The 13,933-nt window shown below is 36.1% G+C and overlaps 1 protein-coding gene across 1 annotated transcript; it reads right to left on the bottom strand.

Annotated features, from left to right (window-relative positions):
- Window positions 1-300: 300 nt before the first annotated feature.
- On the bottom strand, window positions 301-11,283 carry LOC122091488 (2-alkenal reductase (NADP(+)-dependent)-like). The gene is made up of 6 exons (XM_042661466.1): window positions 10,906-11,283; window positions 9,959-10,136; window positions 9,017-9,183; window positions 8,452-8,534; window positions 8,303-8,351; window positions 301-917 (listed from the first exon to the last, which is right to left on the bottom strand). The coding sequence occupies exons 1-6, from the start codon at window positions 11,125-11,127 to the stop codon at window positions 588-590; spliced, it is 1,029 nt and encodes a 342-aa protein (XP_042517400.1). The 5' UTR covers window positions 11,128-11,283; the 3' UTR covers window positions 301-587.
- Between the last annotated feature and the right edge of the window lie 2,650 nt (window positions 11,284-13,933).

The raw sequence follows: 13,933 nt of genomic DNA, 5'->3' as shown, positions 1-13,933 counted from the left end.
TTATTATTTCTCTCAATTTGTGGTGACTCATCATTGTTATAGAGATTATTTCTCACAATTTGTGGTTACTTATATAGATCATGGTTGTAGAGAGTCCTCTAGATTCAAAATTTGGGAACTACAATGGGGCTTGACTCTATTTCGGTGGTCGGACATAGAGTGACTACCAAGGCCAAAATCAACAAACTTACAAATAAGGTTGATGTCTAATCACTCCATCTTAGGGTATACAAACCCCTATAGGATTTTAGTATCTTCCAAAAAAAAAAACTTCACGATACCCCCATAGATGCATTCCCATTCACCAAAAAAAAAGAGAACTGAGCTCATTATTTTTTTTCTTTTATTTATTTTATTATTATTATTGTTTTACATAAAAGGAAACTATCAAAAGATCACAATTCCAACATAAGATGAACACACATAGAAACAGAGTAAGGAAGCTATGAATTGACATCATAACATTTCCTTGCTAATCAACTATAAGATCCCTTAAAACTTTCTAATTGTACATTGAAACCATGTAATACCATAGTCCTCATCTATACTATACAGTAGGGACAGATGGAATTACAAAAATACTGTTATCACTCACGAGCAATCACCACAACCTGTTTCCCAACATTGCGGCCATTGAAGAGTCCTATCAGAGCTCCAGGTGCTTGATCAAGGCCTTCAGCAATATCTTCTACATAAGCTATCTTTCCTTCTTTGATAAACGGTATAACGTAATCAAGAAACATGGGGTAAAGGTGAAAGAATTTGGCAATCAAGAACCCTTCAATGCGAATCTGCTTACTAACAAGGCAGAACAAATTGTGCACAGCCTCTTTCTTTTCTAGGTTGTACTGAGAGATCATCCCACACACAGAAATGCGGCCATTAACTTTCATGTTGAGGAGGACTGCATCAAGCATCTGTAAGATTTCCTATTAGGTGGGCTAGCATAGTCAAAGATTTGTTTCCAAAACCGGTTTAGTGGTGTTGACCAAAGATGGAGTAAGCAGAAAGAATCCAATATTATTGGTAAGTGATCTCTATGGAGATATTGGATTCTATTAGCACACCTTAATGGTATGAAATATTTATTTCTATGTGTGGACCTAAGGTATTGTTTCCTTAATGGGGAGGAAACCCTAATTTTATTGCAGGGTTGGTCCCTACCCTCACCCCTATATATAGTTATCACTGACCCATTAAGTGAAGCTAACAATCAAAAGCATAAGGGAAAGAGGGTAGACCAGACCAACATTGATCGTGTTATACAAGGAGCATACAAGAAGACATTGAGGAGTTCTTATTCTTCAACCATGGATTCAGGTATGCCTAAAACATATATTTTATAGTGATTGTCGTGCATGCTTATCGATCTTCATGAATCGTTCCGGGATATGTTTTTCTTTCAATGGTATCAGAGCCTCGTTCATGAAAAATCGATCGGCTGTACCACCAGTAATAAACGTCAATTTTTTTTTTCCTCTGGTTCGGACAATCAAACATTCTCTTCCTATCAATCTCCTCCTCTAAATATGACGGCGACGTGGAGTGGACATAGGGAACGTGGAGTGGTGGACATAGGAAAGAAATCATGAAACTTGGAATGATAACGGTCCGAGTCATTAATGGCGAGAAGCTTTGCAACTCTGCAACCACAATCATACCCATACCGAATAGCCACGGCTCCGATAAACAACCCAATGCCAAAGATTGACCTGTCCCTGCTCAGCGTTTTTTTTTTTTTGCATAATCTAATCGAGTCCAAGTGAAGATCTTCCCTCCCAACCAGAAACTCTCTTGGTCTCCAATCTTTCCTCCCAACCAGAAACATGGTGGGTAAGGTTTTATCTCTGTTTGTGGTGGAAATCAAATGGATTTTTGTTGGAATTGGGAGACTGGCTCGTAAAAAAAAAAAAAATAATAAAAAATTAAAAATTAAAAATTAAAAAAAAAAGACATTGAGTTGCAGGTTTTGCAGACTGTAGTGGTGTTAGTTTTAGAGAATAGTCTGAAATTGGGAACCGTGTTGACAAAGCAACACGGTTGCTTTGTACGGTTTGATATAAAAAAAAAAAGTTGACAAAAGCAAATACAATAGATTGCTTTTACTTTTTTGATTGTTTAAAAAAAAAAAAAAAGAGGGTTGACAAATCAACATACAGTGTTGTTTCTTTTTTTTTTTATTTTTTTTTTTTTTTCTTATGTTTTGGCTTCAAAAAAAAAAAAAAGTGACAAAAGCAAATTCATATTAATTCTTGTGCTAATGGATTCAGTCACTATAGGGAATTATTATGCAATCCATGATGTTGTTCTGATTTGTCATNACAAAAGCAAATTCATATTAATTCTTGTGCTATTGGATTCAGTCACTATAGGGAATTATTATGCAATCCATGATGTTGTTCTGATTTGTCATAATAGGAACACTTATGATTTTATATATTAAAATTTTATGTGCTTTTGTTTTTTCATATTATTATTCAGTAATTCTTTGATGGAAAATTATTAAAAATATAATGGGCATACAGTTACAATCCAGATCTATAGAGTTTTCGTAACTTTAAAGATTAGACTTCCACTTAGTGGGCTAATTCCTAAATATGCAAAATCACTATAGATCATCCAGATGGATTGCAGTCAAGAAAGTCATATGGCGAACGATGTGCTCTTGCCAACACAGGTGAGTCTTCGTTTGGTCGGTTTTGCTTGATGGTGTGAGGGTGATGTTTTGAGCTTCACTATTTTGGAGGTTCTTGTCTTGCCACCACAGGTGACGGAATCTACAATATGGTGTTGTTTTTTGGTGTCTCGCCTTACATGTGAAAGATTTCACTGCATGTTGGGCGATCTTGCCACCACAGGTGTGACCCCAATGATGCTGGATCTTTTCCCAATTTATGTTTTTCATACAATTGTTAAAATTGGTATTGGGATAAATCTGATTAATAAGCCCTAATTAGTCAGTTTTCATTATATTATTGGGATGTTGATATGCTTTTGGTTATTGCATATTGTATGTTTTGGTAAAATTTTGGTACTTATTATTGCCAGCTATGACTTCCCAATTATCTTCCATCAAAGTCCTGAATGGTTCCAATTTTGAGGAGTGGATAGACTCTCTTACTGTGTCTCTTGCAATCATGAGACTCGATTATGCCTTGAGAACTGATAAACCCCCCGAGCCCACAACTGAGAGTGATGCTACTGCAAAAGCACTTTATGAAAAGTGGGAGGAGTCCAACATATTGTGCCTGATTGTTATGAAGCATACTATGGACAAGACCATTAAGAAAAGTGTGCCTTCGAAAGAAAATGCTAAGGATTTTCTTGCAGCCGTTAATACAAAGTTTACCAAATTTGATAAGGCTGAGAAGGGAACATATTTAGAGTGGTTCTCATCCACTCGATATGATGGCACAAGTGGAGTACGTGATCACATTATGAAAATGACCAATTATGCTGCCACATTGGGCGAGATGGAAGTGAAGATATCTGATTCTTTCCTTGTGTGGCAAATTATGCAATCACTTCCATCATCGTTTGATACTCTTAAGACCTCCTATAATGCACAAAAATTAGAGTGGAATCTTGAGGACATGACTTCCATATTGGTACAGGAAGAGGAAAGAAAGAAGAAGGAAAAATTTAACTCTGCTTATTTTGTTTCCAATAATGGGGGTAAGAAGAAATTCAAGAAAAATTGGAAAGGCAACAAGCAAGAAAAATCAGGAAAAATAGAACAGAAAACCGATCAGAATCTAAAACCAAAGACTAAGGCTTTTAAGGGAAAATGTTTCTTCTGCAAAAAGGATGGACATATGAAGACAGATTGCTATGGCTATAAGAAATGGCTTGAAAAGAAAGGTACATCTTTAGCTCTAGTGTGTCTTGAATCCAATCTTGTAGATGTTTCCCCTGATTCGTGGTGGATTGATACTGGAGCAACTATTCACATCACTAATTGTTTGCAGGAATTAAGAAGCAGGAGGAAACCAAGTGAGGGAGAGATGATGATTTACATGGGAAATGGAGAGAAGACCAAAGTTGAATTTATAGGAGTAGTTAGATTACTTTTATCCACTGGTTTTGTTTTGAATTTAAATGATGTGGTTTATGTACCATCGTTTAGACGAAAACTTGTTTCGGTATCTAAACTTGACAGTTGTGGTTACACTTTTAATATTGGCAATGGAAAACTTACTCTCTATTCTGGTTCTCTTATGGTTGGATCTGCCTTGTTATATGATGGTCTTTATAAATTTGATTTGGATATTAGTTCTTCCAAATATGCCAACAGTTCTTCTATTATAAATTATGTGGTTACAAATCCTAAACGTGCTAGATTGGATGAAAATTCTTCTATGTTGTGGCATAAACGTTTAGGACATATTTCTAAACAGAGGATAGAACGATTGATTAAGGATGGTACACTTCCTCAATTGGATTTTTCAGATTTTGGAATTTGTATTGATTGCATTAAGGGGAAACACACTAGAGCTAAAAAGAAAGGTGCAACCAGGAAGGATGAAGCATTGGAGCTGATTCATACTAATATTTGTGGTCCATTCACTCCTACTACCATGGGTGGATACAGATATTTTATTACTTTCATAGATGATTTTTCCCGTTTTGGTTTTATTTACCTTATTCAAGAAAAATCTGAATCCTTAGATGCTTTCAAAGTTTTTAAAGCAGAGGTAGAACTTAAAAGGGAAAAGAAGATAAAAAGTGTGAGATCTGATCGAGGTGGAGAGTTTTATGGTAGATATGATGAAACTGGGCGTAACCCTGGACCATTTGCCAGATTCTTACAAGAATGTGGTATTGACGCTCAGTACACTGTGCCTGGTTCACCTGAGCAGAATGGGGTGGCTGAAAGGAGAAACCGTACCCTTATGGATATGGTGAGAAGCATGATAAGTAATTCAACTTTACTTGATTTCTTATGGGGTGATGCTTTGAAAACAACAGTATATATTTTGAATAAAGTGCCTAGCAAGTCTGTTCCCAGAACTCCCTATGAATTGTGGACTGGTAAGAAGTCAAATTTATCTCATTTTCATATATGGGGATGTGCTGCAGAGGTGAGACCTTACAATCCTCAGATGAGGAAGCTTGATCCAAGGACCATTAGTGGTCATTTTATCGGTTATTCTGAAAGATCAAGAGGATATAGATTCTATTGTCCTACACATTCTACTAGAGTAGTGGAATCAAATCGGGCAGTTTTCTTTGAGGATGATTTAGATTTTCAGTCTGCTCAACCACGTAACTTTGTTTTTGAGGAGGAACGTGTTCTTGTACCTATGCCTATGACATTGCCGTCTACTGTATTACAGCCTCACATTGAACAAGAGAATGTTCCCACTCACGAACCTGTGCAACCTATAGTGGTTGAGCCTGCACCCCCTGTTGTTGATGAGATTCAAGACCATATTGTTGCTGATGTTCCCTTGAGGAAATCAGAGAGAACTCGTAGGTCTGCCATATCTGATGATTATGTTGTTTATTTACAAGAACATGAGTTTGATATTACTTTGGATTCAGATCCAATCAGTTTTGACCAGGCTGCCAATGATCCCAATTCATCAATGTGGATGTTTGCCATGCAAGATGAATTGAATTCTATGTCTGTTAATGATGTTTGGAATTTGGTTGAATTACCAAAAGGATGCAGACCGATTGGTTGTAAATGGATTTTCAAGACCAAACGGAACTCTAAAGGTGAAATTGAGCGTTACAAGGCCAGACTTGTAGCAAAAGGATTCAGCCAGAGAGAGGGCATAGATTACAAGGAAACATTCTCACCAGTCTCGACAAAAGATTCTTTCAGAATCATCATGGCTTTAGTTGCACATTTTGATTTAGAACTTCATCAGATGGATGTCAAAACAGCTTTCCTAAATGGAGATCTTGAAGAGGATGTTTACATGCAACAACCCCTTGGCTTCAGGCAAGCTGATACAGAGCACCTTGTGTGCAAACTTAAGAAATCTATTTATGGTTTGAAACAAGCATCTAGACAGTGGTATCTTAAGTTCGATGAAGTTATCACTTCTTGTGGTTTCAAAGAAAATCTTCTGGACCAGTGTATTTATCTGAAGATCAGTGGGAGTAAGTTCATTTTCCTTGTGCTTTATGTTGATGATATTCTTCTTGCCAGCAATAATGTTGATCTTTTGCATGAGACAAAACGATTATTATCAAATCACTTTGATATGAAGGATCTTGGTGAGGCCTCTTATGTTTTGGGCATTGAGATTCATCGTGATAGGTCTTGTGGCGTTCTTGGTTTATCTCAGAAAGGTTACATTGAGAGGATATTAAAAAGGTTTAATATGTTAGCATGTTCCCCTAGTAAGGCTCCAGTTGTAAAAAGGGACAAATTTGGCAAGTCTCAATGTCCACAGACAGAATTGGAGTGCAATCAGATGAAGAACATACCTTATGCATCTGTTGTTGGTAGTTTGATGTATGCTCAAGTTTGTACACGGCCAGACATTGCCTATGTTGTTAGTGTACTTGGGAGATATTTAAGCAACCCTGGTGAAGCGCATTGGGTAGCTGCTAAGAAAGTCATGAGATATTTACAGGGCACTAAGGATTTTATGCTTACTTATAGAAGAACTGATTCTCTTGATGTAGTTGGTTACACTGACGCAGATTTTGCTGGATGCCTAGATGACCTCAAGTCTACTTCTGGATATGTTTTTGTGATGGCAGGTGGGGCTATATCTTGGAAGAGTGTCAAGCAGACACTCACTGCATCTTCTACTATGCAAGCTGAGTATGTGGCGTGTTATGAAGCCACTATTCAAGCTTTATGGTTAAGGAATTTTATCTCAGGGCTACAGATTGTTGACTCTATATCTAAACCATTGAGGATGTTCTGTGACAACTCCGCTGCGGTACGTTTCTCTCATAACAGTAAAAGTACTTCAGGCTCTAAACACATTGACATTAAGTATTTTTTTGTCAGAGAGAAAGTTCAAGAGTCACAGATTACAATGGAGCAGATTGCTACAAAAAACATGATTGCAGATCCTCTTACTAAGGGCTTGACTCCAAAAGTTTTTCAAGAGCATGTCACTAATATGGGACTTGTTAGTTCTTTTGATGCATTTTATTAGTGGGAATTTTGCTCAATATGTTGCATTTAACTTTCAGTTTTATTGCATTATTATTGTTCTCAAGAATATATATATATATGCATTTTTTTATGGCCATTTGTTTATGTGTATACACTTATCTATTTGCCTCCTACAGAAAATTGAGGTTATATGTGGTGTATTTACCTCATTCGGTATCTGAGGTTCCAGTCAATACACATACATCCAGTCACTAGTAAAGCCTCGTTTGATTGAGGTCTAGTGCTAGTGTTGTGGGACATCCGGATCCAGTCCCAATGAGCTTCTTTGATTGAAGCTTAAGCGTTTGGGAGACGCTTATAGTTAATGAGACCTTCGGTATCTGTCTCATAAGGCTCATTTGGTTTTCGAGCCAGGACCAATTTGGAAATAGACATGATGATCACTATTGCATGTTATTTCCATACCACACTTTCATATTGTTCAGCCCAAGTCGGTGATGTTATGAGCACTTTGACGTGTGTGGTCTTATATCGCTTTAGATGTGATGATCAATACGGTTGGGTGTTTGTAATTCTCATTCGGACCAAGGCATTTGGTTTAAGGTGCACTCCATTCGACACTGTTTTGTTTGTGGCCACATTCAGTTTATCTAAACCGGAAAGTCGTTTTAAATAAATTTTAAAATAAAAAAAACTTGTGACATATGCTGCCCAAGTGGGAGATTGTAAGATTTCCTATTAGGTGGGCTAGCATTGTCAAAGATTTGTTTCCAAAACCGGTTTAGTGGTGTTGACTAAAGATGGAGTAAGCAGAAAGAATCCAATATTATTGGTAAGTGATCTCTATGAAGATATTGGATTCTATTAGCACACCTTAATGGTATGAAATATTTATTTCTATGTGTGGACCTAAGGTATTGTTTCCTTAATGGGGAGGAAACCCTAATTTTATTGCAGGGTTGGTCCCTACCCTTACCCCTATATATAGTTATCACTGACCCATTAAGTGAAGCTAACAATCAAAAGCATAAGGGAAAGAGGGTAGACCAGACCAACATTGATCGTGTTATACAAGGAGCATACAAGAAGACATTGAGGAGTTCTTATTCTTCAACCATGGATTCAGGTATGCCTAAAACATATATTTTATAGTGATTGTCGTGCATGCTTATCGATCTTCATGAATCGTTCCGGGATATGTTTTTTTTTTAGCATCTTCCCACCAACATTTTCAAAGTAAATGTCTATGCCTTCAGGAAAGTACCTGTATAGATGATGAAAATTTTTAATTACAAACATTCAAACAAGGTAAAGAAGCTTTGACATGGTATTGAGATTGCTCTTATAAAGATGCTAATACTGACCTCCTTAAAGCAGCATCCAAGTCATGCTCTTCTTTATAATTGAAAGCGTCATCAAATCCAAACTTGTTCTTCAACAGATCAACCTTAATTTTCAGCCACCCGCCAACAGAAAAAAAAAAAAAAAAAAAATCATTAGCGTAATTGTGGCTGAAGCTCAGAGTCTCCCATTGAATAAAAAATAAAAGAAAAGAAAGAGAAATAATTATAATTCTTGCAACTCTGTAAAAAGGGATCTTAATTCTTTTAGAAACATGGCAAGACTATCAAAGTTGTTTTTAACAGAACACTCACAAATGTCCAGAGATGTCTTCCATCACTTGCCTTTTAGAAAATTTTCATTGTGTGTAGATGAGAGGTACCATTTTGGGAGGCAATTAAGGCTTTGAATGACAAAATTAGATATCCCGATAAAATGGCCTATCAGATTCGATTAGAAGACCATAACATCAAAATAAGATATAATTTATTTTTTCAGTTAGGCAAAGAAAGTATAATTTCTGATGGCTAGAAGTCATGACTACTGTACGAGTGAATTTTCACAAAAAAAATACTGGTGGAGACTCGCCTTTTCTTTGCTTCCAGCACTTCCAACCACGTAACAACCCATTAACTTGGCAAACTGTCCAACAAGTTGGCCAACTGCACCAGATGCAGCTGATATGAACACAGTTTCTCCTTTCTTAGGAGAGCACACCTCATGAAAACCAGCATAAGCAGTCATACCAGTCATCCCTAGGAAGCAAAGAAAAATGTACGGTTAAGATGAATTGATTTTAATCCAAGACGCGTAAAGATAGGTTGATGTGCATGCCACCAGGAAAAAGATAAAAATCCAAAGAATTTTTTGGATTGTTGGTACCAATGTCCCAAGCCTCATTGTCCCAGCAAAATAGAGCTATAAAAATACGAGGAAGCCCTGCTCCAGGGTTCTTATAAAATTCTAAACATAGAGAGGAGTATTCTAATCATTTCATAATGAATACGTTTTGTTGGAAGTGAAATTAAAGGGAAGGGAAGTGAAATTTTCCAAACCTAAAAAAGAAACGTTTGTAATCATTATCCCATGTGATTGTATAAACTACTTAGATTTCTTGCCATATTTAATCATGATATATCTTACATTTAATTTTAGTTTTTTTTTTTTTTTCAAACCAAAAGGAGTTGGATGTAAAGTAAGGTGAAATTTAATAACCAAATCTGGAATGGTTTGGAGTTAGTGATATCGTCATATGGGGTAATGATTATAAAAGTTTCTTTTTTAAGTTGAAAATCAACAATAATTATTCTCCGACTTAGTTATCTCCACAAGCATGTATGCAGGATTTGAATGTAAAATAAAGTGAAATTTAATAACCAAATATAAATGATTTGGAGTTAGTGATACAGCCATATGGGATAATCATTATAAAAGTTTCTTTTTGAAGTTTGAAAATCAACAATGATTCTGCTCCGACTTAATTAACTCCACAAGCATGTATGCTTCATGAATTGAAACAAAAAGACTTACCAAGTATTCCCGTATAGTAGGAAAGTGGTACATCAGTGTGTTCAATTTTACGGAACGTGTTTGCCCTTGTAATCAGGCTATACTCTTCCCATCCAGTTATCCCCCAAACCAAGTCACCTTCCTTGAAGTTCGGATGATTAGAATCCACCACTTTAGCCACCCCATAGCCGATTATGGGCTGCATATTTTCAACAAGGAAGTCACAAATGCAAGCTCAAACATAGAGATAGAGTTGCCAGTAAATAAAAAATGTCATAGTTTCAACAACTAATTCTTAGTACCTCTCTAAAACCTCAGCTTGTCATTTAAAGTTCTATAAAAACAAATTTTCCTCAGATCCTATAAAGAACAAGTTCACTATTTAAATCATTCTACATCTCGATTTTAGCTGAGTTCATGGTTTGAGGAATCAGAATCAGATCACCAACCACAATCCCGATTTCGGCTGCTTTGAATTGGCCAAATTGTACTGAATTTTTAGGGTTCAGGGGCTTCTGGCTGAATTGAAATCCAACAACAACAAAGCCTTATTTTAACCTCAAGTAAATGGAGTCAGCTACATGGATCCTTGATCTCCAATCAGCTCTATTCGAAGTCACATGGATCCTTTCTGAGTTCAAATCAAAATCCATAAAAACCAATTCCATTGTTGACTCTGTTTACTTGAACCATGTCTGAGTTGATTCCACTCAGTGAATTCTTCTACAGTATGAGATTGAAGTTACCAAGTAGAAAAGTTTAACCCAAATTCAGAGGAGCTGTTGTCCCAAAGAACTAAGTTTACTTAAATAAATAAACAAATAACAGAGTCCGTTATTTTATTTTCAGAATCCAAAAGTCTTATTTTGGTAGAACAGCAGATTCCAAAAGTCAAAACTAAAAAAAAAAATTCCACAAACAGTATTCAAAGGCCCAATACATGAAAAGAGGAGAATTCAAAATCTTACAGTGCCAGGGGTGAAAGAAGGAGCATAGCTGAACTTATCCGGCTTCCCCAAACAGGATCTCATGTATGGATCACAAGACAAGTAGAGATTCTTCACTACAATCGCTTCTGATCCCTCAGGAGCCTTCAAACTGATGATTCCACTGCTCAGAATCATGTCCGTTTCTTTCGGAAACCCAACAACGTAATCTTTCAACAGAACCTGTTTGTTACTAACCTCCATTTCTGATTTCTCTCTATGCAAAAATCAAAGAAACCCTTTTGTTCTCTCAGCTTTAGTTTCTCTCCCTGCAAGAATTTTAATTATGAACCCTAATCTCATGAATGGTTGTAGCTTTCACCGTGAAAAGAAATCCATGGGTTGCTCAAAAGACCACCTCACAATTAAGATATCAAAAAGCTATGTGTCAGAAAGTTTTTGGCTGTGTCTACTCCAATTATTTCAAAACAACAAGATTCTAGTGTTTTTTTAATGGATTTTATCCTACATTATCATCATTGTGCAGATAATTGAATTTTTTTTTTTTCGAAAAGCTGATAATTGATTTTATCACCTAAGAGGGTGTTCTTGGTTCTTAGGATGATGAAATGATGAATATCTTCTGAAGTTCTATTTTCAAACTTGGGATTTTGAGATAAAATTATTAAAATGCTTTTGAAGGGTAAACTCTTTTGACTTCAAAACATGTCTGCTCAATCTATATAAATTAGTCCATTTACTTCAAGGTTTGTGGTCTCATGGTACAATTCTGGAAAACTCGATGATGGATTTCAGTGGTTATGTGACCAAGTTAGCCTGTGAAATTATCTTGTAACCTAATTTAGGTTTTCTAAATATAATGAAAATATTAAATTTAAAAAAATCAAATCCAAGATAGTATTTTGACTTTGGACCTAGGTTGGTAATCTATGGTACTGATCTATTTTAGGTTATTCCACACAATATCTAGTATTTTTACAGGACATATAATTTAAAAAAGTGTGAACAAATTAAATTAGCATAAGTAATTAAAGGACATCAAAAAGTGACAATCTTCGATCTCTAAGTATTGAAGCCGATAATCTCTACTATAAATGTGAGATTTATCAAGATAAAGCACAAAAACACAAAGTCTTGTAGAATTTTTCTTCACAACAAAGCAAGATAGGCAAGATCTAACAAAAAAATATGTAAGAAATCTCATTAAAATGCCATTGGGGTTTAAAAACATCATGTGACTTGATCATGTCGAGTCAAAATTGAGAAATGAACTGAAATTTCAACACTTGAGATATTTTTGTTTTCCAATATCGCCTTAGGCCTCAACTTGCCAAAGCCAAAAAATGAGATTTTAGTGAGATCTCATCGAGACTCAAACTATGATTTGCCCCTTTTAAGGGAGAGGATTTCATTTCAATGAAGTACACTAGAGAGCCTTACACAGGGATGTTTAGTACTCTTCATTGTTTTCAGTGAAAGTTGAATGATCTTCATTCAACTCTGGTATATATGACTCGGTCCATATGATTGTGGGGTCAATATGAGTCACAGGACTAGTTAGGTTGAAGGCTTGGATACCCGTCATTAAGAAAATAAATAAATAAAAAATACACTAGAGATAGTTCTTTTTGGTCTGATTGTCTCTAAACTTAATACCCAACAAAAATGTGTGGAATATGGAAAAAATGTTTTTGGAATCATTCAATTTCAACTTCAAAACCAAAGATACAGAGATTTGAATTTTTGGATAAAAACTATGTGGATCAAGCCAAATTTGGTCAAAAAAGGAACCGACCAAACTGGTAGTTTTTGAGATTTGAAAGTAAAATGGCTACCCCGAGGATTAGTCGAAGTGTGCGTAAGTTGGTCCGGACACCTTGGTTAACAAAAAAAAAAAAAAATGGCTAAGTCAAAGTTTAGATTTTGCTTCCATATCATTTTTGTGGGCAACCCTTCTAGGTTCCTTCTTGGTGCCCATAAGGGAATCAATGATTCTTATTTGATCGATAATCAGCTAGCAACATGTCGATTACACATAGGAGGTTGATAAGAACTAAGGGGCAACGCCCCCCCTAATTTACCAGCAAAGCAACTGATAGATCAGGTGGGGGGCGGTTTGGTTTTGTACAACGCCCTGTAGCCAGAAGAGGTACTTGTCATTTGAAAGGAAACGACTCCAAAGAATTTTTCATCTTTTAGGCCATTGATCTTGAACCACTTTCTTCTTATCTAAAATAATTGGTTTGTGAAAATCTTACATTCTCCCACTTGGAAGACATGCCTTTGCTTCTTTTCCTAATCAGGTGAAAGGGATGTGGCCACAAAGAAGTGTTGAAAGGAGTACACAAGTGGATATATGATCTCAAGCTTTTCCCTCATGCTGCTTTTGTTATCACTTTACACAACGGTCTCTTGTCAACCTTTTGATGACCATCAAAAGTTATCATATGTGGGTTATCTTATCCTTATTTGTGATAGCAACTTCAAACCTTTGATTGGTAAAGCAGGATAGGGTTATTAATTCCAGACCCAGCCCAATTATCCCGATTGAGCCCGTTTGATTAAAGCCTGGTCCAGTCTGGGCCGTTTAATAAACATGTTGTACTTGAGCTTGGCCTGTTTATTAAACCAGCGTTTACGGTGCAGCCCTCAAGTTTGTCAAGTGTCCAACCATCCTGACTACTTATTAGCCAACCTAAACTAACTCCCGTAAGCCCAACCTAGTCCAAACCCCTTTATTTCTAATTGAAATTCCCATTTTACCCACACTATGTCACTGCCCATAAACTAAAGTTACTAAACTACTAACACTAAAATGTAAAATGCCCATGTCTATAAACTATTATGAATTATGACAAAGATAGTGGCTCTTCTCAATTTTTAAGGTGGAGGATGGAGATATTATGCAGATATCCACTGCAACTTTAAGACTCTAAACCCCAGATTCAGGTTGTTTAGAAGATGTTTTAGAATTCCAATCATCTTAATTATAATTAAAATAAAACCAAGCAATCTTTTATCTCAATTTTGATATTTATGGCCTCATTTT

The sequence above is a fragment of the Macadamia integrifolia genome, chromosome 10, assembly GCF_013358625.1.
Source record: "Macadamia integrifolia cultivar HAES 741 chromosome 10, SCU_Mint_v3, whole genome shotgun sequence".
NCBI lineage: Eukaryota > Viridiplantae > Streptophyta > Magnoliopsida > Proteales > Proteaceae > Macadamia > Macadamia integrifolia.
The sequence above is the reverse complement of the archived record's forward strand: the minus strand, read 5'-3'. Positions and strand labels throughout refer to the sequence as shown.

What these genes read in the sequence shown, in the direction of transcription:
- LOC122091488 (XM_042661466.1), bottom strand. Translation starts at nt 11,127, where the DNA reads ATGGAGGTTAGTAACAAACAGGTTCTGTTGAAAGATTACGTTGTTGGG. An exon ending in CTTCTTTCACCCCTGGCACT is followed by an intron (nt 10,137 to 10,905) that starts GTAAGATTTTGA and finishes GAAAATATGCAG; the next exon opens with CCCATAATCGGCTATGGGGT. An exon ending in TTGAAAATGTTGGTGGGAAG is followed by an intron (nt 918 to 8,302) that starts ATGCTAAAAAAA and finishes GAAATCTTACAG; the next exon opens with ATGCTTGATGCAGTCCTCCT.